Raw genomic sequence first — 27605 nt, 5'->3', positions numbered from 1 at the left:
CATCTTCTCAGGAGCTTCATTGTTTGATTTCAACTTCATAGTCCTTGATAGAGAAGAAACTTTCACTGCAGGAGACACTGACTTCTTTTCTCCTGGTTTGTCTATTGAAGATGATTCGGGTTCTATCTCATTATCAATATTCACAAGTGATAAATCACCCTCTGCACGTGAGAGATGACGGGCTCCACAGATGCATTGATATGCTTTTCAACATATTGTACTCCTTGAGATAAGGAAGATTTTCTTTTGCTCTCTGATCTTTTCTTTCCAGGAACAGAGCTCCCAAAAATCTGTGATACCTTGTCAGTGCCAGATGGTTTGATTGCAGTTTTTGATTTTCCAATGATAAGTTTTGTCGGCATCTGTTTTAAGGTGGGATCCAGATGGTTTGTGGGCTCACTTGAATCACTTTTCTGTTGGGATCTGGGATCCCGCCCAAGACCTTATAGAAATCATTGCAAGCAGAAAAACACACCCACACACAAGGAGACACAATATTTTACGTGGTTCGGCCCAATGCCTACGTCCACGGGAGAGTAACCGGTTATCACTATACCAATGAGGAGATTACAGAAAGATTACAATAGAGGAGGAGCTCACACTCTTCTCACTCAGCCACTCACCCGTCTCCCTCGCTCACACCGAGGGAGACGGTCTCTCCGCCTCACATCTCTCGCACTCTTTGGTTCACGGTTTTCTTCCTCTCTCACTTACTCACACTTTGGCCTCTCCTCTCAACCTCCATTTATAGGTGAGGGAGTAAGTGGGAGAGCCTTTGGGCAGCCTCCATCCTTGACTCTTCAAGATGGTTGGTGGCCGCCAAGGTGGACTTTGGTTGGTTGCCTTCCCATTGTTGCCAACCAAACTTGACTTGGATGATCACCCCTTTCACACATGGGTGAATTCAACATTTTCAGACAGCATTTTGGGCATTGCCACTTTCCAGTTGGAATTTTCTTGGGGCACGAATTAAAGATAAAAAAAAAAAGGAAAAGAAGTGATAATTAGCATTAAATACGACTCATTAACCAAAAGCAGAAACACATCAACTGTAATATTACAGTTAAACAGACATACCTTAAGAGGAGGATTAAGGCAATGAAGGTGATATGTTCTGGGACAGTTGTCACAACAAAGCAAGTTTCCACCAAGATCACAGATCACACACTCATAATAGTACTGGACAAGGAAAGAAAAGAGCATACAAGGAGTCACAAGCAGTTCATAAATGCTAACAATTCTGTCAATATGCCAGAATATTATTAAACCGTAACATGCACTTGCCATCTTAGGTTAGGATAACTGTATAGCTTACATAGTTAGGTGGCTCAGGAGATGGAGAAGCATGATCCTACTACAACTAACAAGTACATTAACCAAAAAAGAACCGATGACAACAACAATGACCAGAATAGCTGGCAGAAAAAGCTAAAAAGAACAGACATTTTTGGTCGGGAAAGAAGCTATTTCAAGGATTGCCATAGCTGTTCCAACTGCCTTTGCATTTCCTTTGTTATATATTTTTTCAGTTTCCTTTCAAGGAGACCTCCACTCCATTTTGTACGTTCCTTTTTTTGTTGGTTATATTATTATTTCTTATTTAAGAGAAAAATACGAATAAAAGGACAAAGAAATAAAATGAGACAATTTACCCCATCATTTCTTTTCTCCTTGCGAGTAATCAGAACTTGTTTTATTCTTCATCTTGCATTTAGATGAAGAAGTACTTGATGCAGTTTCCAAGGCTATGGAGTTTCCATCTTTATCGTCGGATATTTTCAAGGCTATAGAGTTTCCATCTTTACCATTGGATATATCTGCATATGGAAGTTTTCTTCTTTTGCACTTCGAGCCCCAGTTTCGGTTAATCATTGGACTAGTTGAACCTTTTTCCTTCATCTTTGGATCTTGGGTCTGCATTTATTATTAGCCCTGACAGGAGAAACGTCATGAGTCAATGGAGAAGTTCAAGAATCAAATCTCCAAATTCTGTTCCCACACTTTCCCATTATGGAAGACAGTTGATGGAAAGAAAAGAATAAAAAACCACTAGGTAAAAGCAACAAACCCTAAACCCTAAACAGCACATTAAAATCAGACCTTGTAATCATAGCATATATATTTGCTACAGAAATTTTAAATATACATATATTTGTGTGTGTGTGTGTGTGTGTGTAAGAAAATATGCACCAAAAGTTTCCCCTTTTTTTTGTGGATAAATAAGTCAATATTATTAAGAAAAGAGCATCAAGCCGATGCTAATGAATACAAAAGAAACAATCAACCAACCACCACCAACTAACCATGAAGAGTATCTAAAAAATCTCAAAAGAAAACAAATCCGGATCCACTCATCCCGACACCCATCTATACAAAACTCCCAAAAACCTTCGCTTCAAACGAGTCACTGACTCGTCCACCCCCTGAAAAATCCTATTATTACGCTCCAACCAAACAAACCAACAAAAGTTTCCTTTTTAATTGCAGATGTGTGCTTGAACAGAAAGTTTATCTAGCAAACACGCTGCAGACATTAGCCTATATAAGATTAGAAAGTAAGAAACTCCAATTCATGCAAACCATAGCAAATGAAAATATAGTCAATGAAGTGGGATAAGGCATCAATGTCCTTCTCTGTAAAAAGAGCACCAACCTTTAAACCAGATGCATATGAAGTAAGGGTAGGAACAGATTAATGCAAGTTTCCCACAAACAGCAATAATGAGTATGGGAAATGCATTAAAACAATGGTCTGTTGAGTTTTTCTTATCTGATCAAGATTTCAAACGATTTGGGTTAACAACTTTCACATCATAATGAAGATCTTGAAACAACTACTACACCCATTGATTAACAGTATCGTCCAAAGTTTTTTGCCAAAGGTCAGTACCATCAACTCAAATAGCCACATAATTCGCTTTACACTGCACAGTGACAAAGATCAATCATAAGAGAAAGGTATGCAAAAGTACTAGAGCAAAATTTCGCCACGAAGATAAAAGATGCAAGCTTAATGCCCAACGCTCGAGAAAAAGTAAAGGTGATGTGAGTTACAAACTAAATGGCTCTATTAGTCCATCATGTATCATACCTTTCACTGACTTTGCTTAAAATGATATAACCGAATCTCATTTTTCCAAAAACAAACCTAAATAGTCACATATAACCAAAAATGTCAGAGGAGCAGCATATGCTTCTGATGTTGGAACACAATAACTCATAGTTTGTTTCTCAAAATGGGTATCAGTTTAAGCATAAACCAAACCAAACCAAACCAAACCTCAAGTCCCATCAAATGAGGTCGGCTAAATGAATCCTTCTTCTTCACGTGCCTTATCAAAGGCCATTTCGTTAGTCAAATTAAGTAAATCCATATATCTATTTACAACGCTAATCAACGTTAATCTAAGCCTACCCCGTCCCCTAACACTTCCATCTACTGTTATAGCATCACATTCACTACTGCCTCGGTTGGTCTCCGTTAAATATGACCAAACCATCTCAATCAATTCTCTCTCAACTTATCTTCTATCGGTGCTACTCCTACCCATTTCCGAATACATTCATTCTTAATTATGTCTTATCTAGTCTTGCCACACATCTACCTTAGTATTCTCATCTCAGACACACTTATCTTATCTACATGTTGTTTCTTGGTTGCCCAACACTCAGTCCCATACAACATCGTTGGTCTAATAGCTGTTCTATAGAACTTACCTTTAAGTCTAGTGGGTATTCGTTTATTGCATACTATCCCAGACGCACTTCTCCACTTACACCATCCCGCCTTAATCCTATGGGCCACATGCGCATCAATCTCTCCCGTTGTTGTGATAATCGCCCTAAAAAACGAAAATGTTCACTCTTAGGCAGTTCTTGGTTCTCAATCTTCACTTTTCCTCTGTTTTTATTGTTACTGTTACTAAATTTACACTCCATGTATTCTGTCTTAGTTCTGCTTATCCAGAATCCTTTAGATTCAAGAGTTTTTCTCCAAATCTCCGACTTTGTATTAACTTCTTCTCTAGTCTGGATCTACTAGTACTGTATCGTTTGCAAAAAGCATACTCCATGAGTGAGGTTAATGCTGACCATCATAAAAACCTCTCAATTAACGAAGTATGATAGATGCTATGTTGCATGGACTCGGGTATGGGTGTTAGGTGTGAGTGTGTATTTAGAAGTCGGATCCATCAAACCTTTAATTTTAAGGGTAAGCAGACCCAGCAAAACAGAAGTCATTTTTATATTTTAAATTTATTATGTGAGATAAAATAGTTTTATATGTTACATATAACGTCAAAAAGACATTTTACTTATAGCAATTATATAACAATATATACATTTTTTTTTGTATTTATTGTTATATATATTATACAACAATGTATATATATAACGATAGTGTTAAATATAAATATATAAAAAGTGTCCGAGAGAAAATATCATAAACATATCTCACACTCTTGTCCAAGTGTTGGGTGTCCAACACAAGTATTGATTTATTTTGAAGAGTCTATGTAACATAGGATAGGTGAGATCACCAACCTAATACAAACTAAAAGGGCGGGATTTTTTTTCTTTTTAAATGTGACCTTTGGTGACTGTGAAAGTGCATGCAGTTTATTATTGAAGCAGAAAGACTTATTAATGTTTCCCTAAGCAAAAAATTGGATGCTTCGAGCAAGAAATATTGCTCTGAGAGAAACTCATTTAGTTGGATACCATGAAACAGTCACAAGATCAGCAATAGCTAGGAGTCCATCCACTAAAAGTATTTGAACAAAATAATTTTAAGCAAGTTTGCCTCAAAAGCACTAACAATAATAATTTGGCCAAAAGTAGATTAAAAGCAGCGAAATGGTACAAGATGACTAAAGAAGCACACGGAAGGCATTGATTAAGCATTGATGAAAGCGGGAATAGTCAGGTTGTCACAGACTCTAGAAACATCTTTGTTGATGACCAACTAGGGGTATAACCAAAGCAAGACAATCATTGAAGCAAACGAAACATATTAACATAAACTGGGTGAAAATTCATTAGTGAATCAGAAATGTCAAAAAACAAGCTAATCACCATCACTAAAAATGAGAAAATGTGGTTCATTTTAGCTCTCTATACTGTCTGCTAGACCAATAAAAGGCCAGAAAGACCTCATCACACATTCAAATACACAATTTGCAGTTCAAACCATGTTTCATTCCAAGGCTTTTCTTGCCCCAACCCAACCAGACCAACAATTGTAGCAATGGCATCTACAACTACTTCAATGCAATCAATCAAACCCAAAAGTTTAAAACCCATGACTATCGCCCAATTTAAATTTGAAGTGAGTATGACATAACTTTGGCAATCATGTACAAACTTCATAAATTGCCAGCTCAAATTAGCAACAGAAATCAAATTTGAATCATGCAAATTCCAAAGGATGAATAGCATTATCATGGGAATCAAAAAACAATGAGGCCCTTTTAGTTTTTACAAGACAATCAGTTACTGACATCCAGAGCATCATCAAATAAAATTTACAAACCAAAACACTAAAAACTGACTTGGCACATTAAACTCCCTCTGAACCCAAAAAAGCCCATTTCAACAACTCGTCAGACAACAAATTCAAAAGAGTGCTGCTATTAGCACCTGCCAAAATTCTTTGAACCCCCCATTTTATAATTTTTTTTTTATTACAACTTTACCCTAAAAAGACATTATTAAATGGAACACTCACCTATCAATAAGAACTAATACTCTATAATATTGGACACCCACCCCCACCCCCACCCCCAACTCCAACTATACGTATTCTATGTTTGTAAGTCCTAAACCTATTACTTTTCATAACCAACTAACATAAACCCTAAATCTATTATTTTTTTTAATCATCTTAAATCTTGAATGTGTCATCTTCATTACCATCATCAACGGTATTGAACTTGAAAGTTTTGCTTCAAGTATAACGTATACTTCATCATCTTATAAGTTTATCTGTCTTGCATTAACATTCTCGGTCGTTTTCGGTCGTACTTGTTTCGTTCGAGCTGTTCGGTACTGGTTTGCTAACTGTTAGAATTATGTTCAGTAATACAATACTGAACATAATCCTCTCGTTCAATACATAGGTTCCGAACATTAATGCAGATAGTCAGTTATGTAATTTCTTTGTTAAACTAACTTAGAATGGAAAAGAGTGAATTGGAATGGATTTAAGTTATATATTTTGAATGGATTTAATTCATGTTATTTTAAATTGTGAATTGGAATGGATTCAAGTTGCACAGTGATAAACAAATTTTGTTTGGACATACAATGCTAACAGGATCATTATTGTTCGACAAAATAGTTCTGAACAAAATACAATTTTTCAGCTACACAGTGGTGAACAAATTATTTTTGGCTACATTCAGAATTCTGATGGCAATTCAGACGATGATTCTGTTTTTCCTCATCTTGCAAACGGTTATACAAATCCCGTAGAAATTGGAGTATCTTCGATCGATCTCAACGATGACGAATATACAAAAAGCAACGAAGAAGATGATGATGAGAGGATGAAAGAGTTTACCGATTCGGCGATACGGAGAGCGTTCAGAGAAGATGAGAGTCGTCGGAATGCTCTGTTGACGGCCGAGACAGCGACGAGAGTGATGGAGGGTTGGGGTCCAAGAATTCTATACTGGACCAAAGCTCCAAACTCTGAAGATTGAGTGAGTCAGGGAAGGAGAGGGATGAAAAATTAGGTGGGTGTGCATTTCATTGTAAAAATATTATGAATATGGATAGATTTGGTAATAAGTGGGGTGTCCAAAAAAATATTATTAAAATTTAGGATTTAAGGTTGGGGTCCAAAGAATTGGGCCTTTTCCCAATATAAGCCATTTTTGTATTGTATTTCCAAAACTAGGCCAACTTCTGACGGAATTCCAAAACTAAGTTAAAGCGCCATTACTATTCGCGCTTTTACTGTTAGGAGCGCAAAAGTAGGTGAACAGGAAAATCGCTATTACAAATAGCGACTTTGATTAATAAGTCGCTATTACAAATAGCGCTTCTAGGGTTATTCTTTTTCCCAATAAAAAACGCTGTTCTTAACAGCGCTTTTCACACAAAATTTTGTTGCCAAAAAACGCTATTGATAATAGCGATTTTAACAAAAAAAAATTTCCCAAAAAAAAGCTATTTATAATAGCTATTTTAACAAAAAAATTTTTGCAGAAAAAACGCTATTCATAATAGCGATTTCAATTCAAATTTTGTTCCAAAAAAACGCTATTTCTAATAGCGATTTTAACAGAAATTTTTTTCCCACCCAGCGTTTTTAACATAAACTTTGTTGGAATAAAACGCTATTTTCAAGATAAAACAAAAGAAAAAAACATAAAGCAATTATCATATTAAAATATGTTTTTTTTTTCTTTTGTTTTTGTTTAGAATGTGTAATTCATAAATTTTACATAATATGAAAAAAAACCTCTTTTCATATATTAATTTTACATACTATTTTTCATATATATAATTTCAAAATCATATTCATGTAGATATTATTAAGGCAATCATGTTCATTTATTTGGCTTTACTGAAGCCGTTGTCATGTTACATTTTTCATTTTTTCTTTTGTCTTTGTTTTGTTTTAGAAAATGTAATTAAAAAATTTTTTTCGTCTTCACTAAAGTTGTTTTCATGTAAAAATTTTTTTTGCTTATTGTTTTGTGTAATTAATTATTTTTTTTTCGCTTTACTAAAGTCGTTTTCATGTAATTTTTTTTTTCTTTTGTCTTTGTTTTGGGTTGGAAGGTGTTATTTAGAAAATTATTTTGGCTTTACGAAAGTCGTTTTCATTTAAACATAAATATATATTTATTCTTTTGTTTTGGGTTAGAAGGTGAGAATGTAATTCAGAAAATCAGTTTAGTAAACCAGTTTAGTAAAACCGTTTTGTACCCGTTTTCATTTAAATTTATTTTGTTATGGGTTAGAATGTGATATGCATGCTGTACAGTTCGAAGCACACCCACACATTGTGCAACTCGACGAGCAACGACGAAGGGTGAGACGCGAAGACCACCGCGGAGTAGGCCAAGAAGACAAAGGCCACAGCGAGAGCTCCTAAAATAAATTTTCTCAACATTTTTGTAATAATACTTAATACATAATATACGAAGTCAGTACTTTACAAAATACTCTTACGGGTATGAAAACAACATAACTGAAGTTGCAAATGTAATAGTTTCAGTTACGTAGGTAGTACAGACATAATTCTCCCACAAAAATACATTATGGACACCATGAACTGAACACACATTACATACATCCTGGACACTCTTAACTGAACACACAATACATAAACATAACAGTTAGATAGAGAAACACCTAATTCATGACCTAATATTGCATATTAATAGCCGTAACATTTGACAGACACAATACATAAACATAAACTTAAACATAAACATAACATAACATAACAGTTATACTTACTCTAACACAGACATTACATATTAATGGAAGTTGTTATATTGCCGAAGTGTAGACATTAACACCTAATTCGCGCTTAAATCGGCAGGTGGCTCAGAGTCTGAACAATCCGAAAGCTCAGCGTCAGAGACAAGTTCAGGATCCTCCATGATAGCCTTGATAGCCGCAACATTTGGTTCTGTTTTGTTCTTCTGGGCATCCTTCTTAAGTATGAGTAGCTGCATATCGCGGGCCAATCTACGACCCATTTGAGAAATCTCACGTTCTAGTGTTTGACATAGTCGATCAACATTATCAGGATCTTCCTTTTGGATCTCAACAGAACGTGCTTTTGGCACCTTCAGTCCTCTTTCCCGACATAATCTTTCGTTTTGCACTCGCTCTATAAATAGTGCGGGCCACTTAAGAAGTCTAGCCTTTGCATAACCATATCCTGTTTGATTTTCTGATGGATCCTCCACCAAACCACATGGATCTCGATAGTACTTGGGCATGACGAAATGTCGCTTCCCAAACCTATCATGATAAGCATAAGAGGCATCCAAGAAAGGAAATGGTGTTTCATCTTCAGCATCGCCACTTCCCCTTCCCCCTCCTCGTCGTGAACTTTCACCCCTTTGCAAGTTCCTACCACCTCTGCGACCCCCACTCCCTCCTATGAACCATGTAGCCATGCTAATTTTTTAAAACAAATGAATAATAATTTCGTAGGGCGAAATGAGTTGTAAGGTTGTGTCTTCACCTTGAGTTGTAAGGTTGTGTCTTCACCTTTACTCGTTTATATAGTTGAGATGAGTTATCACTGTAACAAAAAAGTCGAGCAAAAAATGGAGAAAACCAAAGCATGTGGACCAAGTCACATCACTTCACAATCCATCTGCATATACGAACAAAATAAGGGCATGGTGACTGTAAGGTAATTCAGTGAATTCACTGTTGCCATGTGACTTTCTAAGTTGAGAATCCCACATATATCAATAACAGATGAGTTGTCACTGTAATAAAAAAAATCGAGCAACAAATCGAGGAAACCAAAGCCTGTGCACCAATTCACATGACAAAGACCATCCATCTGCATATAAGGACAAAATAAAGGCATGCTGTTGTTAAGGTAAATCAGTGAATTCACTGTTGCCATGTGACTTTCTGAGTTAAGAATCTCACATATATCAATAATAGATAAGTTGTAATAAAAAAAATCGAGCAAAAAATCGAGAAAACCAAAGACTCTACACCAAGTCACATGACTTCACAATCCATCTGCATATACAGACAAAATAAAGGCAGACTGACAATAAGGTAAATCAATGAATTCACTGTTGCCATGTGACTTTCTGAGTTGAGAATCCCACATATGTAAATAAGAGATGAGTTGTGACTGTAATAAACAAATCAATAAAACCGAAGACTGTGCACCAGGTCACATGACTTCACAATCTATCTGCATATACTGACAAGTCTCTCCACGATTTGACTACTCAATGTGTGAAAAAATGAAGCTTATGAAGCTTACGACCCGCTATTTGTATTTCATTGAAAAGTATGACTATTTGAATTGTTCTTGTCATTTGGGAAGCTATTCACCGACCTACCTGTTATGTTTTATGTGTTGTTAAAGGCGGTAGTTCGATTCACCGAGTTTAGTTTTTTGTCAACCCCTCATTCATTACCGGAGTCATAATTTTTACTGGACTTTCAAGAATTGTAAGGTGACTCTTTCTTCTTTCCTGATGGAGATTGAAATTCGTTGTAATTTCATCCCTATTTCAGCAGCCCCAGTTAAGGGAACCTTTTCTCCGAGTTGCCTGATCTATTTTATGTGTTTTAAGTATTCACATAATTGAACATACATTAATCCATTAATTAATCCAGAACATTCATGAACAAATTGCAATTCAATAAAGAAAGTCATGAACTCATAAATGTGTACTTATAAATGTAGGTATTTCATAAACTTCAGGTTCATAACAAAAATACTTGAAATACATCCGTACGTTACACCAACAACAACGTTGTCTTACACTCCAGGAACGAACATATGAAAGATAACGGTGTTTGATTTCTTATTCGTCATCTGACATGTAGTAGTCAGAGAGATATTTTTCATTGTTGAAGACATTATTTCGCTCAACCATTGTCAAATCTCTGTTGCTTGCTTCTGCCATTTCAGTGGCTAGCTGAAGCATGAAATGTCGACATCTCCGCATCAACATCCTGTTGTTCTCCTTCTTAATTCTGCTAACTGCTTTTTCATAGTCACTCACATTTCGTCTAGCCATGGTCAATGAACGACGATGAGGTACCGGTGCCCCAAAGTTACGTAGATCATTATACAATCCTTCTTACTCCGTTACCCTGAACGCCCATTCTGCTCGGATACCAGCATAATAATCCTTCGGACTTGAGTACTTTTCGCTCTTGTAGTCATACATAAATGGAGGTAGCAGCCACACTTTCGGATTTCTTTGCCGGCGTGAACTTCCTGCACCTCTTGAAGACATTGTTAATAAAATTAAAAATAATAATAGTAATTGTATATCTATTACTATTGTTATGCCTTCAACAAACATCATACTGGGGTATTTATAGACATGATAGTGGTGCTAGGGCACTATGGAATAAGTGATACACGTGATATTATTTGATGTTATTCATTTCATGTAATTTTGATTACCCGTGACTTTGTGTACCTGTGATGTAGTCACGGACGTGGTTGTAAGATAAAATAATAATTGTAGGCCATAGAATCACAATGCTATCCCTTCATATTCGAGCAGTGCGTTGTCAAATAAAACAAAATGCAGTGAGTTGTCACATCGGCACATGAAACTATTTTGTCATGCTTACTTTTGTAATACAATAAGTACTCACTTGGAATTGACGATTTCAGTACGTATAAGTGTTTTCGAGAAATTATAAATCAAATCGAAAAATGAAATTTTCTTTGTATTCAAGTAATATTGTTCATAAACTATCATTGTTTTTCTCACCAACATAAGAAAATGGTCACCTGCTAGGTAAACACGATTGGAACGTTGGTGCCTATATTTTATCTTATTTTCAGTTAATGAACTTCACAGTCATCCGATTTTTATTGTCATTACACAATCGTCCATCATATTTTTTTACCAACATAATAGCATTTCTGCTTCTTTTCACAGTCATAATAATGTGACTTAGATGAATTCTGAAATGTGCGGAAAAAACAAAGCATGTAAGTTGCACTGCAGAAGTCACATGCATCACGTAATGTCAAGAAAAAAGTCACAACGTATACAAGCATGGCAAAGTAAGAAAGTCACATGCATTACTGCATCACTGCATAAAGTGACATGCAGCATTGCATCACTGCACAAAGTCACATGCAGTGATGCAGTGATGCACAAAGTCACACGCATCACTGTATCACTGCACAAAGTCAGATGCATCCCTGCATCGCTGCACAAAGTCACATACCTCCTACGTACTGTGCCCATTGCAATTATGCACAAAGTCACAGGCATTGCTGCATCTGCGGCACAATAGCCGATGCTACAGGCCGTTGATTCGTTCATGACTGCACAAAGTCGAGTCCTGACAGTCGTATGCACTGGATAAGGTCAGTGGCATGCATGTGATCGAACAGGAAATTGCATACACACAGCTACCATGTGTGTATATGGTATAAATATCGTAGCATACCACAACAAAAGTTTTACAGCTATTTCTACCGATATGATCATGACATATACGGTGGTTGATCTATATTCAGCAATGGGTCGCTATTGGGTTGCAGATGGAGATGAATTTCAATACCCATTAAATCCAAATTTGCGTTACTCACGTGCCACCGTCAATACCATGAGAGCTGAGTGGGAATTTCGAAAAACTCGAGCAAACGTTCTCGTTGAGCTATGCCGTGAAGTTAATCTTAAATTTCCTCGCCGGTTAGCCATGCGTATGCCAACTGACACTCCACAGTTGTTGCAAAGGGCATTGCATCGTATCCGCGACGAGGTTAATCGCATGACCCAACGTTTGCAGAGGTCCGAACTAATGAAGACCGCAAATGAGCGTGCCAAAGATGGGTTAATGGATGATGCACACCAGTACTACGCCTGGAGCATGGATGTTATGTATGAATCTGATATTGAGATGTCAGATGATGATGATAATGAATGAAATTGTTTGGATGAACGCCCAGGGCATTTCTGTAATGCATGCAATTTGTAATGCTTATCCATGACTTATCAATAAAGCGAGATATTTCAATTATTTTTAGCCTTGAACAAACATATTTTTTATAGCTTCTTTACACATTTTGTTCAAACCAAACGCGTTTGTAATTTATGTTCTCCTAAATTACGGATAATGAGAGAGGGGTAGAGATGTGAAACAGATTTGTGTGATTCATCAATATAAATAAGAATAAAAAATTATGAAATGATAATTGCGAATAAATAAGTATGACACTTACATCAGCTGTACAAGTTTGACACATACAAACAAAAAAAAGAAAAAAAAAAAACCTAAATAGTCCATATCGCAACCGCTAATGCCCTAACCTGCCCCCAGTCGCACAACCCCGACCGTGGATCTCCCTCCTCGGTCTCCTACGGTAGACTCTCTGAATATCTGGCACTCTCTCCCCTGCATGCTGCCCTCCACTGACTGCCTGTGGAGCCTGTGAGTGTGAGTGTGACCTCCCCTCTCCTGCATCTGATGCCCCTGATCCTGCCTGTGCCTGTAGATCATATACTGCTGTGAGCTGTGAAACTCCCACTCCCTCGTCTGGTGCAACTGTATCACGATCTGCAACTGGACCACGACCTCTGCCTCTGCCCGCACCCCGACCTCGGCCGCGACGTCCCCCACGACCATAACCTCTCCCTCGCGCTCTGGGGGGGGCTCAATATGGCCCTCATCATCAATGTGTGAGATGTCAGTGAGAACTGCATCATGTGTACTCCTGGGCGTGGTCGAAGTAGTCCCCATAAAAGCAGGTGGTAACTGGGTGGGTGGGGTAGCAACATCATGCATGAACCGGGGGGCGGTCGAAGTACTCCCCAGAAAAGTAGGATGTAACTGGGTGGGTGGGGTAATAACATCATGTATGAAGCGGGGCGGTGACCAATCAGGGTCAGGGTCAGCATGCTGGGTAAGATGTACGTGTGGGGAATATGGAGAAATGTATGGGGTATCATGTGGTGGGGTGACTGAAGTCGAAGGACCTGCTGTGGCTGGCGCTGAACTGGAAGGCACTGACGTGGACGGGACTGATGTGTCTGGAGCAGCTGCTGCAGTGTGTACACCGTAGTCCCCAAAATGCAGACGATCTACCCGATGGGCATGCTGGATCCCCTCGTACAATAACTCGCTGATCTCTACAAGGGCCTGCAGACCAAGCTGTCCATCACGTCTGAAAATAGCATCCTCAGCCAAGTGATATGACCTCCCAGCTCGAACCACCTGTAAAAAAAATAGATATATTAGGCTATAGTTGACTGAAAATAATCAATTATGATATTAACAATTATCGGAGATATAGTACGCTACTCACCAATGACTCGAGAGAAGGCCCAACTCCCTGATATCCGGCCTCGGACAGGTGGCTCGGATTACCGACAAGTAGGTGTGTATGTCGCCGATACCACAACATGTAAGGGTTGGGAGAGGGGAGGACCCCATCGCTCCAGTCAGCCTGTACAATAGTGTCGCGACGGGCATCCCACAACTGTATGTATCGCATATGATGCTGACTCCAGTCAGTGCTGGCTCGGCCACGTTTATCCGTCGCATGCAACCGCCACTCGGTGTCACATCGATCCGGCACGGGCTGGACCCGACCAAACTGTCGGAGGACACGATCAGGGAGATGCCACTCAACCACGTCATAACAAATGAGTGGTACTCTCGCCATCCATATATCCTCACCTAGGCGGCAGTAGTCTGGGAGCGTGTGGAGGACATCAGCATAAGGCTGCCAGATAAACTACAATAACGACAAGTCTATTAAAAATCGGTCATAAACGTATACAGTCCATATGACAATTAAAATTTAGGTATTTAAATTTGATACCTCGCCGTCTATCATCCGGTCAAGCTGGTCTCTATACACGACCACTACGTGGGTCGATACGACCTCGTGGCTCATGTCAATCCTCCATTGGCTACCTCGAGGTCCGGCCGGCATCTGCATGTCTCCCTGCCCGATGGGAACCTCACCAGGAGCAACTACTTGCCGCCTAGCCGGGGCAATGCGAATCAATCTCTCCCACGCCCAAATCTGCAATAGTTTGAACGCAATTACAATACTGATATATGCCATACAATATGAATTGACATGTAATAAAATTCTTACTAACCTGTAGCAAGACAAGGGGTCCTCCGATCTGAGTCACACCCACCTGAGTGGCTCGACATAACATCCTATACAAGCATGCCAAAGCCGCGGCGCCCCAGCTGTACTGGCCGATGACGTCAATGTCTCTCAACAGTGGCAAATACATCAGCTTGAGCAGGTTCTGTGACTTATCAGGGAGAAGTACCCCCCCAATAAGCCACAGAATATATGCTCGCGCATGCTGCTGTACTAACTCATCTGCAGCATCATCTGGAAAATCGCCCTGAAAATGCTCCGACAGCCACCTCACCCTCACTCTACCTGCCTGTAAGTCTGCAGGTGTAGGTGCTACTCCCAATAGCTCAGCACATAGCGCTATCCACTGCTCCGTCGTCAATGATGGGTCAAGTCCAGTAACTGCTCGCCCATCAATCCGTAGACCGTATAGGACAGATACGTCCTGCAATGTGACGGTGGCCTCACCGGTCGGGAAATGAAATGTATGAGTCTCTGTGCGCCATCTCTCGACGAGAGCAGTAATGAGTGGGTGGTCCAGTCTGATATGGCCTATACGATATACACCATAGAATCCCGCGCGTAGTAGACACTGCAAGACTCTATGGTCCAATGGACGATCCCACAGGCCGGAATCTCCTCGTCGGCATGCCACCACGGTGCGTGACTGGTCCTGCATAACAGAATGAGTATTTTAAATTATAGCATTATCAAGGAAATGAAAAACAAAATGCAATGTATTTTCATTGTACGCGTAAAGTCCAACAAACGTTATTGCATACCGGGTCCTCCCATATACTGTCAGCCCGATGTGGATGACTCAAAAGGGGGACCTCATCAGGTAGATGTGCCATGAAGCCTGTACAGTTGAAAAACAAATACATTTTGAAAAACTGTATTGGTGAGCATGTAATTTAACTATATCAATTATGCTGAAATTATTATGTACATGACGACTTGAAAAATAAATGTGGCCGATTATTTTAAAAGTATAAATTTGTGTGCCATTAACATGGAAGCAATTAACTAAAATCAAAATTTTGCATATTATGTGCCCATTAAATATGATAAGCAATTCAACATAACCTATCGTTATCTATGCTTCAAACTAATATAAAAATCTTTTACAAAGTCATTTTACGATATCAGTTACATAAGCTTAATAATGACCAATAACATGCTTCAGACTAATATATTGATTTTGACATATTTGACAAAATTCGTTACATTTATGGCATATTCGACAACTTCATTATTGATTTTGTAATTTTTGTTTTGCAATAAAGTAAAAAATTTGTAAATTACGTACATGTAATTCACAAAATTCTGTAATAAACATTTTCAATGAAGTAGAGAATAAAAACTATGATAGTTGTAAATTTCGTCAAGCAAATAAAACAATTACAATATATAAAGAATTAAACAACAGAAATGATCTATTACAAATAAAAAATGTTCTATTACATGTATGACCCCGTTTACAAATAATGAATTACAAAAGAAAATAAAATGATCTATTACAAATAAAGAATTACAAAAAGATCTATTACAATATGTAAGTATTACATAGTCTTCATCGACCAAGTCGCGCCGGACATGTTCGCCTGTCATGACCTGTCTGCTGGCACTCACTGCAACGAGCGGTCAAACGCCTATCTGATATGTCCATCTCATTCGGAATACGAGACATAGATGCACGACCACGTTTCACTTGTCGCAGACGCAGTACATTAGGCATTAAAGTCCACTGCGGATCAGCCCAATAATCTTGATGCGGTATTGGATTGAATTTAGTTTCCCAAACCCTCATGTATACAGGAAGCCTATATACTGGATCAACGTACTCGAATGGATTGTCACCGCATTCAGACATTACAGCGAGCATATGAGAACATGGATAGTGTCGTATCTCATATTTCCCACAACTGCACGTGGGTTGATTCATCCGCACAATTTGTGTATTGCGACCTCGTCCATGGCGAAAAGATGTTTGCACCTCAAACACGCGGCGTGGCCTATAAAAAAATTATAGTAGAAACTAATGAAGTTCATGTTTTTAGGTGTAGTTAAATTGACAACATAATAACAATAATTTAATTTATATTACAAACTAACCTGTCATATGATATCAACTTGAAAGTATTTGCCCTTGCGATGCCATCCTCAATAGTTTTTTGCATCTGTCTAGGGTATTGGAACTCATTTCGTACATCTAGTTCAGCTTGGGCTCCCATCTCGTCAAAATATTTTACAAGCCGCCGAAATGTAAATTCTACCATAGCTGAGATAGATAAGTTCCTTGCACCTTTCAAGACGCTATTGAAGCACTCTGCATCATTGCTAGTCAATACCCCCCAGCGATGTCCACCGTCATACGAAAGGGCCCACTCCTTAGGATTCATCTTGTAAACCCAAGTGATGGCTTCTTGGTCAATAGCCTGTATTTGTTGTAAGTAACCATTACACTTTCGTCGTTGATGAGCACTTCCTGCTTTCCATAGAAGTTGTTTCAGCTCCTTATTTCTGAACGTAGTGTTAAAGTTACTACAAACATGTCGAAGGCAGTGCCGATGATATCCAACAAATTGGAGCGAGGGATTCAACCAATGCCGCCTCACAGCAGCTAAAATACTCTCAGCTCGATCGGATATCAAAGTCACTCCCTGTCGGTCCATGACAATATGTTCCTTGATATTTGAAATGAAGAACGACCAAGACTCCAAACTCTCCTTGTCGACAACAGCAAATGCAAGCGGTAGTACTTTGCCATTGGCGGTGACAATCGTTGCTACAAGCAACACACCAGTGTATTTCCCGTATAAGAATGTACCATCTATGGTTATAACAGGCCTACAATGTCTGAATCCATCGATGACGGGTTTGAAAGACCAAAAAACAAAGTCGAAGACGGGCATAATGGTTGTATTTCCGGTATATCTATGCTTCCATTGCACGATGGTACCAGGATTAGATGTTTGTAATGCATACATGAATTTAGGCAACATCATATATGATTCATCCCAATCTCCGAATACCATTCGAATTGCCTTTGCCCTTGCATGCCACGCCTTCTTGTAATGTATAGTATAGTTCATGGATTTTTTTATGTCTTCGATGACATTCTTAATGGGCATATCAGGTGCGTTCTGCATACAACAATACCTATGAGTCAGATTATTTTGGTGTGAACACTTTAAAGACACAATTTTGGTGTGAACACTTTAAATAAACAATGTGTATATAAATGTAAACATTTATTTTGTATACTCACCGCAACTTGTCCCAAAAGATGAGAAGCAATGTAACTGGAGCTAATATTTGTGTGGTCCATGTTCGTTCGTGGGTATAAACAATGGTGAGGACCCCTATACTGCTTTATTTCAAAAAGCCCATGTCTCTTACTAAGAGATGCACGCAACCACCATCTACAGTCGTGCTTGCAAGCACACACCCAAACGTCTTGCTTGGAGGTTACGACTTTGTACTCTCGATTATTTGTTGCATGGTACAATTTCACAGCATGTACGAGTTGCTTCTTATCAACGAAAACCATCCCTTTGTCCAACTCTGGATTTTCAGCATTCCAGATTCGGTTACGGGGAACGACATCGCGGTTACTAATGTCAAAATCACCACCCATGTGAATGTTTTCAAAGAAAAGGATTTCAGGTCTAGGTGGAATGGGGACATTCTGAATATCAACGGGAGCGTCGATATCATCTTCATCATCATCATCATCATCTGATCCGCCCAATAAATTTTCTTCATCACACATTTCATTCTCATCATTGTCTAGGGCGACATCAGGACCGTACATGTCACTGTCAGCAAACTGCACAAAATTAACCGTTTCAGCCATATTACCAGCAACTTCAACTGGAGTCGTATGATGGCTATAGGTGGGCACATCTTGGGTGTTATTGTGAAATTCAGTCTCGTATCCACCATGTGAACTTGATTCTCCACCATGGCCATGAAATGTCTGTTGTGTGTAGCCAGCTGCATAACATTCATTTGATTCATACATAGGAGACTGAAATGCTGTCGTGTCAACCCCATGTGTCAGCAATGTAGTGAACGGATGCGATTCCATCTGTGTTACATTCGGAAGATTCTGTACAACCTCTTTCTGAATGTACACTTCCAAACAATTTGGTGGTTCGAAATTTCCACCGATACTTAAAACGGTGTTCAACGCCTCATCGTCATTTATCAGTAATATTTTGTATTTGCTGGTTGCTTGCCACTGGCGATAAGGATATCTACATTTGAAGATCAATCGGACTGTTTCCCCGTAACTTGCGACCTTGGACATAAACATCTCCTCCAAATTGCCAAGTGTGGTGCCAAGTTGCACCATATATATCCCTTTCGGCTCAGCATCATATGACACACCTTCATCGGGATCCCGAATTATGTTTCCCCCCCAGTAAAAGATAATTGGAACAGTTGCCATATACTTGCTTCAATGAAACAATAAATATTAAAATATCAACAATATACATATATCGAATTGTACTTGTAAAATAAACATTAAAATTTGCAGAAGCCACAAATAAAAGCAACCCTCTAATTTTTTATCAATTTATATTTTCCAGGGTTGAAGGAACTGTAGAGGTGAAACATTAATTCAATTTGTATTTTGTCAACTATATATTTGTGTCTCAACTTGATTATTACTTTTTATTCAATAATCTTGTTCACTTATTTTTATTCGTATAACAGAACAGCTGAGATTTCATCTATACGTGGAGTTGTATATTGTGTCTTATTTACTTCGTATGTGAAGACTCTTATCTTTTCAACGTGAATGTTCTTTGTTGTCATTGCTCTATTGTCTTCATCTAAAAAACACATAACAAGAAGTATACTTGTTGTCTTAATTCTTTCGAATTAGTGGCGAAAAATAAAATAGGTTGAGAGATATTTAGTAGAGGGTGACGCGATTGATTTGGACAATATAAAATACAGGGTGCAAACATTGAGAGAGATTTTTTTAACCTGGTGATGTAATTGTTCAGATTTATGGAAAATATAAGTTAATTTGATTTGCTCCAACTTGTGCCATTACGGACCTTAATGACAAAGTTATTTCCTATGTGAACTAGTAACCCTCGTCCATTTTGTAGAGGGCATAGAGGCTTTCTTATAAAATTAAAACAACAAACTGATTTTGGATCATTTTGGATTGTTCTGAAAAGTAAGAAAAAAATTAAATTTATTTACTCCTTTTTTTTCTTACACATACAAAAACAAAAAAATTATTACAGAGATAATTTATAATGGCCAAAAATTAGAGATAATTAAATTGAAGTTGGTGGTTAAATGTATGGACTACATTTTGGATAGTTATCCATGTGAATCTATCGGGCCATCCGTACCAATTATTTGGTATTACAAAATACATGCTTACCCATCAACGTGCCAATTTTTTTTTTCCCTTCTTACGTACGAAATTGCTATGGACTATTAATTAAAATAATTTATTACTCTTTTCATGCATATATGTCTGCACACCTCTATGGACAGAATAATTATGATATTTGCTTCCGCCAACCCCTAATTTTGTAAATCTATTTAAGTGGCCTTCGGTAATCTTAGGATTACTGGCCGGTCATACCTATAGTAGCGGGTTTGGGTCGTGATAGAGTGGTATCAGAGCACGAGTTATACCGTACACATGAGTCCATATAAGCTACTAGATGTCCTAGACAGAATTAGGGGCATTACATCAGCATGTGTTAGTGTATGTGAAATTATACGACATGTCTGAAACAATTAGACATGAAATGAAATTGAACATTGTCAAAACTATAAACGAGCTATTTGCCTATGTTTATTAGTGCTCTATTTACCTATAGCAAATGGAGAGAACAAGAAGTGATGATGTGATTGAATCCTTTGATGGCAGAATGGAAAGAATGTTAGAAGCTTTAACCGAGTCCATGAGATAACAACAGAGACAACAACTACCTCTTTCGCCTTCTTCAGTGCAAGTGGAACTGATAATTAATGACATTATCGGGTTGACTCAAAAATTTAACAAGATGAAACCTCTGACTTTTCTAGGTGTTATTGAGCAACTGAAAGTTGAAACCTGGATACTAGAAACTGAAAAATTATTTGAAGTGTTTCCATGTTGGATCATTTTGGATCGTTCTGAAAAGTCAGAAAACTTGATTTTGGATCATTTTGGATCGTTCTGAAAAGTAAGAAAAAAATTAAATTTATTTACTCCTTTTTTTTCTTACACATACAAAAACAAAAAAATAATTACAGAAATCATTTATAATGGCAAAAAATTACAGATAATTAAATTGAAGTTGGTGGTTAAATGTATGGACTACATTTTGGATAGTTATCCATGTGAATCTATCGGGCCATCCGTACCAATTATTTGGTATTACAAAACACATGCTTACCCATGAAAGTGCCAATTTTTTTTTTTTCCCCCTTCTTACGTACGAAATTGCTATGGACTATTAATTAAAATAATTTATTACTCTTTTCATGCATATATTGTAACTACTCTAAATTTATTACAAAGTAGATTTTCCTTTTCAATGGTAGTGGACAATCACAAAGTGAAAAAGACGATAAGTCAGTTCGTTCAATTCCCATTTCAAAAACTTTCTCAAATTTTCTTCAGTTTTCTCATAAAATTTTAATTTGTACTAGAATACTATTATATGTATTACAAATTCAGCTCATTAAATGTTTTAATCATCTTTTGGCTGCTTGACCCCAAATATGACCCCAAATATAGTGAAATAAACCAAACGAAATTAAACCAATTTTTTTTTTTTTTTAAATCAAATACAGTCAAATTTAAATATTTTCAGAAACCAATAAAAATATTTCTTTTCAATAAAATAGAGTCAAAATTAAATATTTTGATAAACCAATAAAAATATTTCTTTTTAATAAAATAGAGTCAAAATTAAATATTTTGAGAAACCAATAAAAATATTTCTTTTTAATAAAATATAGTCAAAATTAAATATATGAATTTCGGATTTTTTAATCACAATTCTTAATTAAAAAAAATTACTTTTAAAACCCTAATTTCCTTTTAATTCCTCTTCACAAGCAAAAAAAAACAATTTCCAATTCAACAAATGTACGTTGGTTTATTCAATATTCAAAATATAGACATTTTCATTCATAAGCATAATTTCAAAATTCTAATTCCTGATTTCAAATTTAAAAATATAAACATTCAAAATATTCAAATTTATTCAATATTCAAAATATTTTTCTTTTGGGTCCAATGCCAGTGGTGCAATACATAGTAATTAATGGGTGGACATTGGAGATTCTTCTTTCTACTAATAAACCCACTTCGCAAAAGTATGAAACAAAGAACTAGCTTGTTGGTCAAGAGTCTTTTTATAGCTATTTTAGCCCAAACATGACATGCCAAACGAAACCTAAGATTGACAAAAATTAAATTTAGAAGGCATAACACTATTTACATACATCCTAAAATTATATATATTACAGCTAAATTAGCTAATTGCCCAATAGAAATCCAGTCTATGATTTTGCATAATGATGAGTAGCTCTTTCACTTGTTCATGAATTCCCTTCATTTGACTTGATTATGATTGTGTTTGAATCATAACTTTGAACACAGATTAAAAATAAAATAAAATAAGAAAAAAAAAAGAAAAGAAAAGAAAAGAAAACAAAATAGAAGAAAAAATTAGATTTTATTTTACTCACATTTTTCTTTCTCTTAATTCAAACTCAGTTTTAAGAGATTGATTGACCTGACAAATGAGACACTTTCTTAATCAAAGTTATATTAGATTTATCATTGCAGAATTGATTGTAAAAAGAGAAAAAAATACTCTCTTTTTTTCTTTTTTTTCGACTGAAGGTTAGATTTGATTTCAAGTTTTTGGTACACCTATTAAAAGACTTGTGAATTAAGTTAATGTGGTCATTTAATGTTGTACCCGAGCCTTGGATTTACCAAGAGAAATAAATAAATTCACCTCATTTTCTTTTTGTCAAGATAAAGAAACATAATCTTAGGGTGTTGTCATTTACTGCATTCCAACAAAAAAATCAAGATTGAGATCTGAATTTGGTGTAACCAAAGGGTTTGTTTGGATATGAGTCGATTTTTTGACTATTTAATTTGGGGCTAAAAAATGTCGTTAGTGATAGGTTTTTTTGACTTTTATGAGAGAAAAAATAAAATAATTATGATTTAGATGTAACATTTTGTCTTATATGAATAAAATAACTTATTTTATCTTATATGACTATTTTAGCCCAAACTAATATCCCAAACGGGAGCAAAGCCAGATTGAGTTGTTGTGCCCTTTCTTTGACTTGAAACCTTGAAATTTGTTTATGTTCATTTTATTTTTTATTTTATTTTTGGGTAGCCCTATTAATATTTTGGTTTTGTTGTAACGGTCCATGAAATTTTGGGATGATCAAATTATATTAAATCTAGCATTTAGTGAATCTTATCACGTTTTCAAGAGATGAGGATATATAATTAAGTAAAATATTTTGATCCTCCATGTAATTCTCTCTGCCTTAAATTAATCAGAGTATACATATGTGACAAAACTTTCCTATTTTTTTTTAAAATTTTAATTTAATTTGTTTTTTGGGGTAGGTCATCCATATGTGATCCTAACACATTCAAAACCCAATAAAGAAAACCCCTAAATAGTCCCAAAGAAACATGGGTCCTTTGTCTCTTGGGTATCACAATGCAGGTCTCGAGTCTTGACCTCTACAATTTCTCCCAAATTAATGACATTTACATGCTTTGATTTCTATTTTAACTATCTTCATTTGTATAGGAGAATGTAAAACATAAATAGAAATAAATATGATGAAACTTAGATATTTTTGTACATAGACAAAAATGTTCTCACATTTGAAATAATGAAATTAACTAATTTATAAAAAAAAACATAACAAAATAAAATGATAGTATCCTCTTGAATAAAAAAACAAAAAACATTAATATTTCATTATAAATAAAATATAAATTTATAAATCATATAAATAATATTACTTTCTTTATTTGGAAGCTCATTTAACTTGAAACAATTCTTTGAAATAGATTGTTGAATTTCACTTACAATTAGATTTTAATCTATTAATTTTATAATATTAGAACCAAAAAAATAAAATCCATTGATGCTATAATATTACAAAAAAAATAAAGCATTTCAATTTATTCCAAAAAATAAAAAACCAAATAAATAAAAATACTTTATTTAAAATTATATAATGACAGTATATGTTTCAAATTAAAAATACTTTATTTTGATAAACCAATAAAAATTCAAAAAAATTCAAAAACTAACCATGATTCCAAAAAATTCAAATTCATTTAAAAACCCTAACATTGACAGAAAAACCCTAACCCGTATGCCAAAAAATTCCAAACCCTAATTTCATAACCACAATGATAAAAACCCTAACACATTTAATAATTCACAAGTAAAACCCTAACATTGACAAAAAAATACAACACATTTACAAACACAAAAACTAAATACATAAAATTAGGGTTAATGTCATACCACGGAGAGAGAGAGAGAGCAGAGACAGAGAGCGAGAGCGAGCTGAGATGGAGGAGCGAGAGCAGAGAGAGAGAGAGCGAGCGAGAGCAGAGAGCCAAAAACCTAAGTCTGAAAATCTGCAAAACGTATGCAAATGAGGGGGGGGGGTTTGTTCGTATATATGAGGACTTTGAAAACGCTGATCTAAAAAGCGATTTCATTTAAATGAAATCGCTATTACAAATAGCGTTTTTTTGGCAACAAAATTTGAACTGAAATCGCTATTAGAGATAGCGTTTTTTCCGGGGAAAATTTTTTCTTAAAATCGCTATTACGAATAGCGTTTTTTGTCAATTTTGAAAAAAGCGCTGTTAGGAAAAGCGTTTTTATCCGCAGCCAAACAAACACTAGAAGCGCTATTTGTAATAGCGACTTATTAATCAAAGTCGCTATTTGTAATAGCGATTTTCCTGTTCACCTACTTTTGCGCTCCTAACAGTAAAAGCGCGAATAGTAATGGCGCTTTAACTTAGTTTTGGAATTCCGTCAGAAGTTGGCCTAGTTTTGGAAATACAATACAAAAATGGCTTATATTGGGAAAAGGCCCCAAAGAATTTTGGTAGGTGCTAATAGCCGCACTCGTTCAAAAACCCAATTCGCAAACTACCCCCAAAAAAATATATTCAATTTTTGAACACAAAATTCAAACTAACGGCACAACAATCACAGCAATCACGCAACACTTCCACCACAACCAACTTTAAAGCAAACAAGAATCAACTGAAATTGCACAAAAAAAAAAAAAAAATTCACCACCAACAAATGAGTAATAACACTCAAAACAACAGTAATAGATAGAATTATACCAATCTGTATAAGGAATCAAAACACAGAGAAATGGAGATGGGATTGAAAGAGAGGCAGAGCAAGAAATTGAGATACACAGATAGGGCGTAGAGAGGGGGTTTGATTCGGGCATATGAAGCATGTAGATTACGAGAATATCGAGATATAGGAAGAAAATGAAAGGAGACAAAAATGCAATAAATAGATGGAGATGTAGAGAGAGAAAGACGCATACGGTACTGATTCACCGGGCCTCATAGGACACTGACAAGGCAGCAGGAGTTGGGTTGTTGTGGAAGCCCCGGAGCGAAAAGCACATGGCCAATGACGTCTCGCCACGTGCACCTCCAGGACGCTTGTCCCCATCTCCCTCCCAAATTTCTTTTATTTTCTTTTCTTTTCTTTTCCCTCATTTTCTCTCCTGAGAAAGAAGAGAGAGAGTTTGATTGCACCATTGAATGTATGGACACTCCTCCCACATTCTCTCTCTAACTTCGTCACCTCAGCCACCATAATCAATTGCCGAGAGAGAGTGTGTGTTTTTCCAGGCTTTTCTCAAATTAAGGGATTGTTTGGGATGATCTAAATAAGTGTAATTTTTATTTTTTTATAAAAAGATTTACAGAAAAGTAGAGAGATGATGTGATAAAAAAAGATAAAAAAATGTGTACTTATTTAGGATATTCAAACTTGGCCTAAGTCGAATTAGCATCTTAATTTTCAAACTAACCCTAGTTTAAACAGAATTTTCAAATTAGGTTAAAGTGCTATTACAAATCACATTTTCACTATTTGTAATAGAAAATTTGTGAAGTAGTGAAAGCGTGGTTACAAACCACGCTTTTAGGAAAAATTTATTTTATTCAGAAAACGTGGTTTCAAATCACGTTTTTACTGTGTTTATTTTTTTCTGAAGAAAACGTGGTTCCAAACCACGTTTTTACTGTGCATATTGTTTTGTCAAGAAAACGTGATTCACAATCACGCTTTCACTGTGCATATTTGTTTTGTTAAGAAAACGTGATTCACAATCACGCTTTCACTGTGCATATTTGTTTTGTTAAGAAAACGTGATTCACAATCACACTTTCACTGTTGAAAACAAGCAGCGTGAATTGCAACCACGCTTTTAATAATGTAAAATCCGTGGTTAAATGAAAGCGTGGTTCGTAACCACGCTTTTACAAGTTATATAAAACCCCCCCCCAAGCCCCCTCATTTGCAATCACGTTTTTTAGACTTACGTTTTTTTCGACTCTCACTCTCGCTATCCCCTTTGCTCTGCTCTCAGACTCTCGCCCTCGCTCTGCTCTCAAACTCTCTCTCTGCTCTCTCTTTCTCTCTCTCTCTGCTCTCTCGCTGTTCGTGGGTTGCTCTTTCTCGTTGGTAGGGCATCTGTCTCTCTCTGTCTCATTTGAATTTTTATTTATTGTGTTTGTGAAAATGTGAATGTATGGTTTTGAATTGGTAAAATGTTGTGGTTTTGAATTGTGAAAATTTTATAGGATTTTCAACTGAATGTGAAATTAGAAATTAGGGTTATGAAATCATAAATGTGTTAGGGTTTTGAATTATGAAATATGTGGTTAAATGTGTTAGGGTTTTGAATTATGAAATGTGTTAGGGTTTTGAATTATGAAATGTGTTAGGGTTTTAAATGTGTGGTTATGAAATTATGAAATCATAAAATGTTAGTGTCACGACCCGCTCCCCGTACCCAAGGGTTAGGCATCGTGATGGCCAGTAACCGAGGTTACCTCCGGCCAAATCTTTAAACAATTTAATAAACGCAAGCGGAAGAATATTTAAATAAGGGTACTAAAATAATCATTGGAGCTTCTATTTTTATTACAAAAGGTATTGACCAAAAAGGCCGATTTTTACATTAAAAAAATACATCAATAAAAGTGTTTTGTGCCTACTCCGCACGCTGGTCTCGACATGCCACCTGAAAGTGGTAAAAAAACTATAAGCTCATGGCAGAGTGAGAAATATTATACTAAGAGTATAAGGCATAAAATTCACCATGGATAATTAGTTAGGCCAAAAAGAACTTGATACATATAATACGAAAATCATTTGACGTATACATGTAATACGGAAATCACTATACAACCATAACCACGGTACATCACTAAGTGCCAAGCACTACACTGGTCAATGGATCCACGACAAACACTGGACCACAAAGTGGTCAATCACTAAGCCCATGGTTATTTCAGTCCCCCAAGGCATAGGACTCACTAAGCCAATGGTTATTTCAGTCCCCCAAGGCATGGGACTCACTAAGCCAATGGTTATTTAAGTCCCCCAAGGCATGGGACTCCCGTGGTGGTACTTACAAAACATATTTTCATATAAAGTCATAGCCAAATATTCTTTAAGAGTAAAACAGACACATCCATGGGTTT

General features: G+C 36.5%; 2 protein-coding genes and 1 non-coding gene across 3 annotated transcripts; all 3 read right to left on the bottom strand.

The window, feature by feature from the left end:
- Nucleotide 1: 1 nt before the first annotated feature.
- LOC114261593 (uncharacterized) lies at nucleotides 2–25723 on the bottom strand. Its single transcript, XR_014339346.1, has 5 exons — nucleotides 25430–25723; nucleotides 1653–1932; nucleotides 1078–1179; nucleotides 910–956; nucleotides 2–408 (listed from the first exon to the last, which is right to left on the bottom strand). It is a non-coding gene; the product is annotated as an uncharacterized LOC114261593 (transcript).
- Nucleotides 12891–15663, bottom strand: LOC145798972 (serine/threonine-protein phosphatase 7 long form homolog). The gene is made up of 5 exons (XM_082888489.1): nucleotides 15643–15663; nucleotides 14817–15482; nucleotides 14531–14737; nucleotides 14012–14443; nucleotides 12891–13920 (listed from the first exon to the last, which is right to left on the bottom strand). Exons 1-5 carry the CDS (start codon nucleotides 15661–15663, stop codon nucleotides 13012–13014), a joined length of 2235 nt encoding a protein of 744 aa, XP_082744615.1. The 3' UTR covers nucleotides 12891–13011.
- On the bottom strand, nucleotides 16219–17949 carry LOC114307786 (uncharacterized). Its single transcript, XM_082886043.1, has 2 exons — nucleotides 16925–17949; nucleotides 16219–16824 (listed from the first exon to the last, which is right to left on the bottom strand). Exons 1-2 carry the CDS (start codon nucleotides 17941–17943, stop codon nucleotides 16383–16385), a joined length of 1461 nt encoding a protein of 486 aa, XP_082742169.1. The 5' UTR covers nucleotides 17944–17949; the 3' UTR covers nucleotides 16219–16382.
- Nucleotides 25724–27605: the final 1882 nt, after the last annotated feature.

Source organism: Camellia sinensis, chromosome 9, assembly GCF_055761805.1.
Source record: "Camellia sinensis isolate YWXY chromosome 9, ASM5576180v1, whole genome shotgun sequence".
NCBI lineage: Eukaryota > Viridiplantae > Streptophyta > Magnoliopsida > Ericales > Theaceae > Camellia > Camellia sinensis.
This window is presented reverse-complemented; position numbering and strand designations above follow the sequence as displayed.

What these genes read in the sequence shown, in the direction of transcription:
- LOC145798972 (XM_082888489.1), bottom strand. Translation starts at nt 15,663, where the DNA reads ATGGCACATCTACCTGATGAG. An exon ending in TGGCACATCTACCTGATGAG is followed by an intron (nt 15,483 to 15,642) that starts GTCCCCCTTTTG and finishes TCTGTTATGCAG; the next exon opens with GACCAGTCACGCACCGTGGT. An exon ending in GACCCCTTGTCTTGCTACAG is followed by an intron (nt 14,738 to 14,816) that starts GTTAGTAAGAAT and finishes AAACTATTGCAG; the next exon opens with ATTTGGGCGTGGGAGAGATT.
- LOC114307786 (XM_082886043.1), bottom strand. Translation starts at nt 17,943, where the DNA reads ATGCCCATTAAGAATGTCATCGAAGACATAAAAAAATCCATGAACTAT. An exon ending in AAGTTGATATCATATGACAG is followed by an intron (nt 16,825 to 16,924) that starts GTTAGTTTGTAA and finishes ATTTTTTTATAG; the next exon opens with GCCACGCCGCGTGTTTGAGG.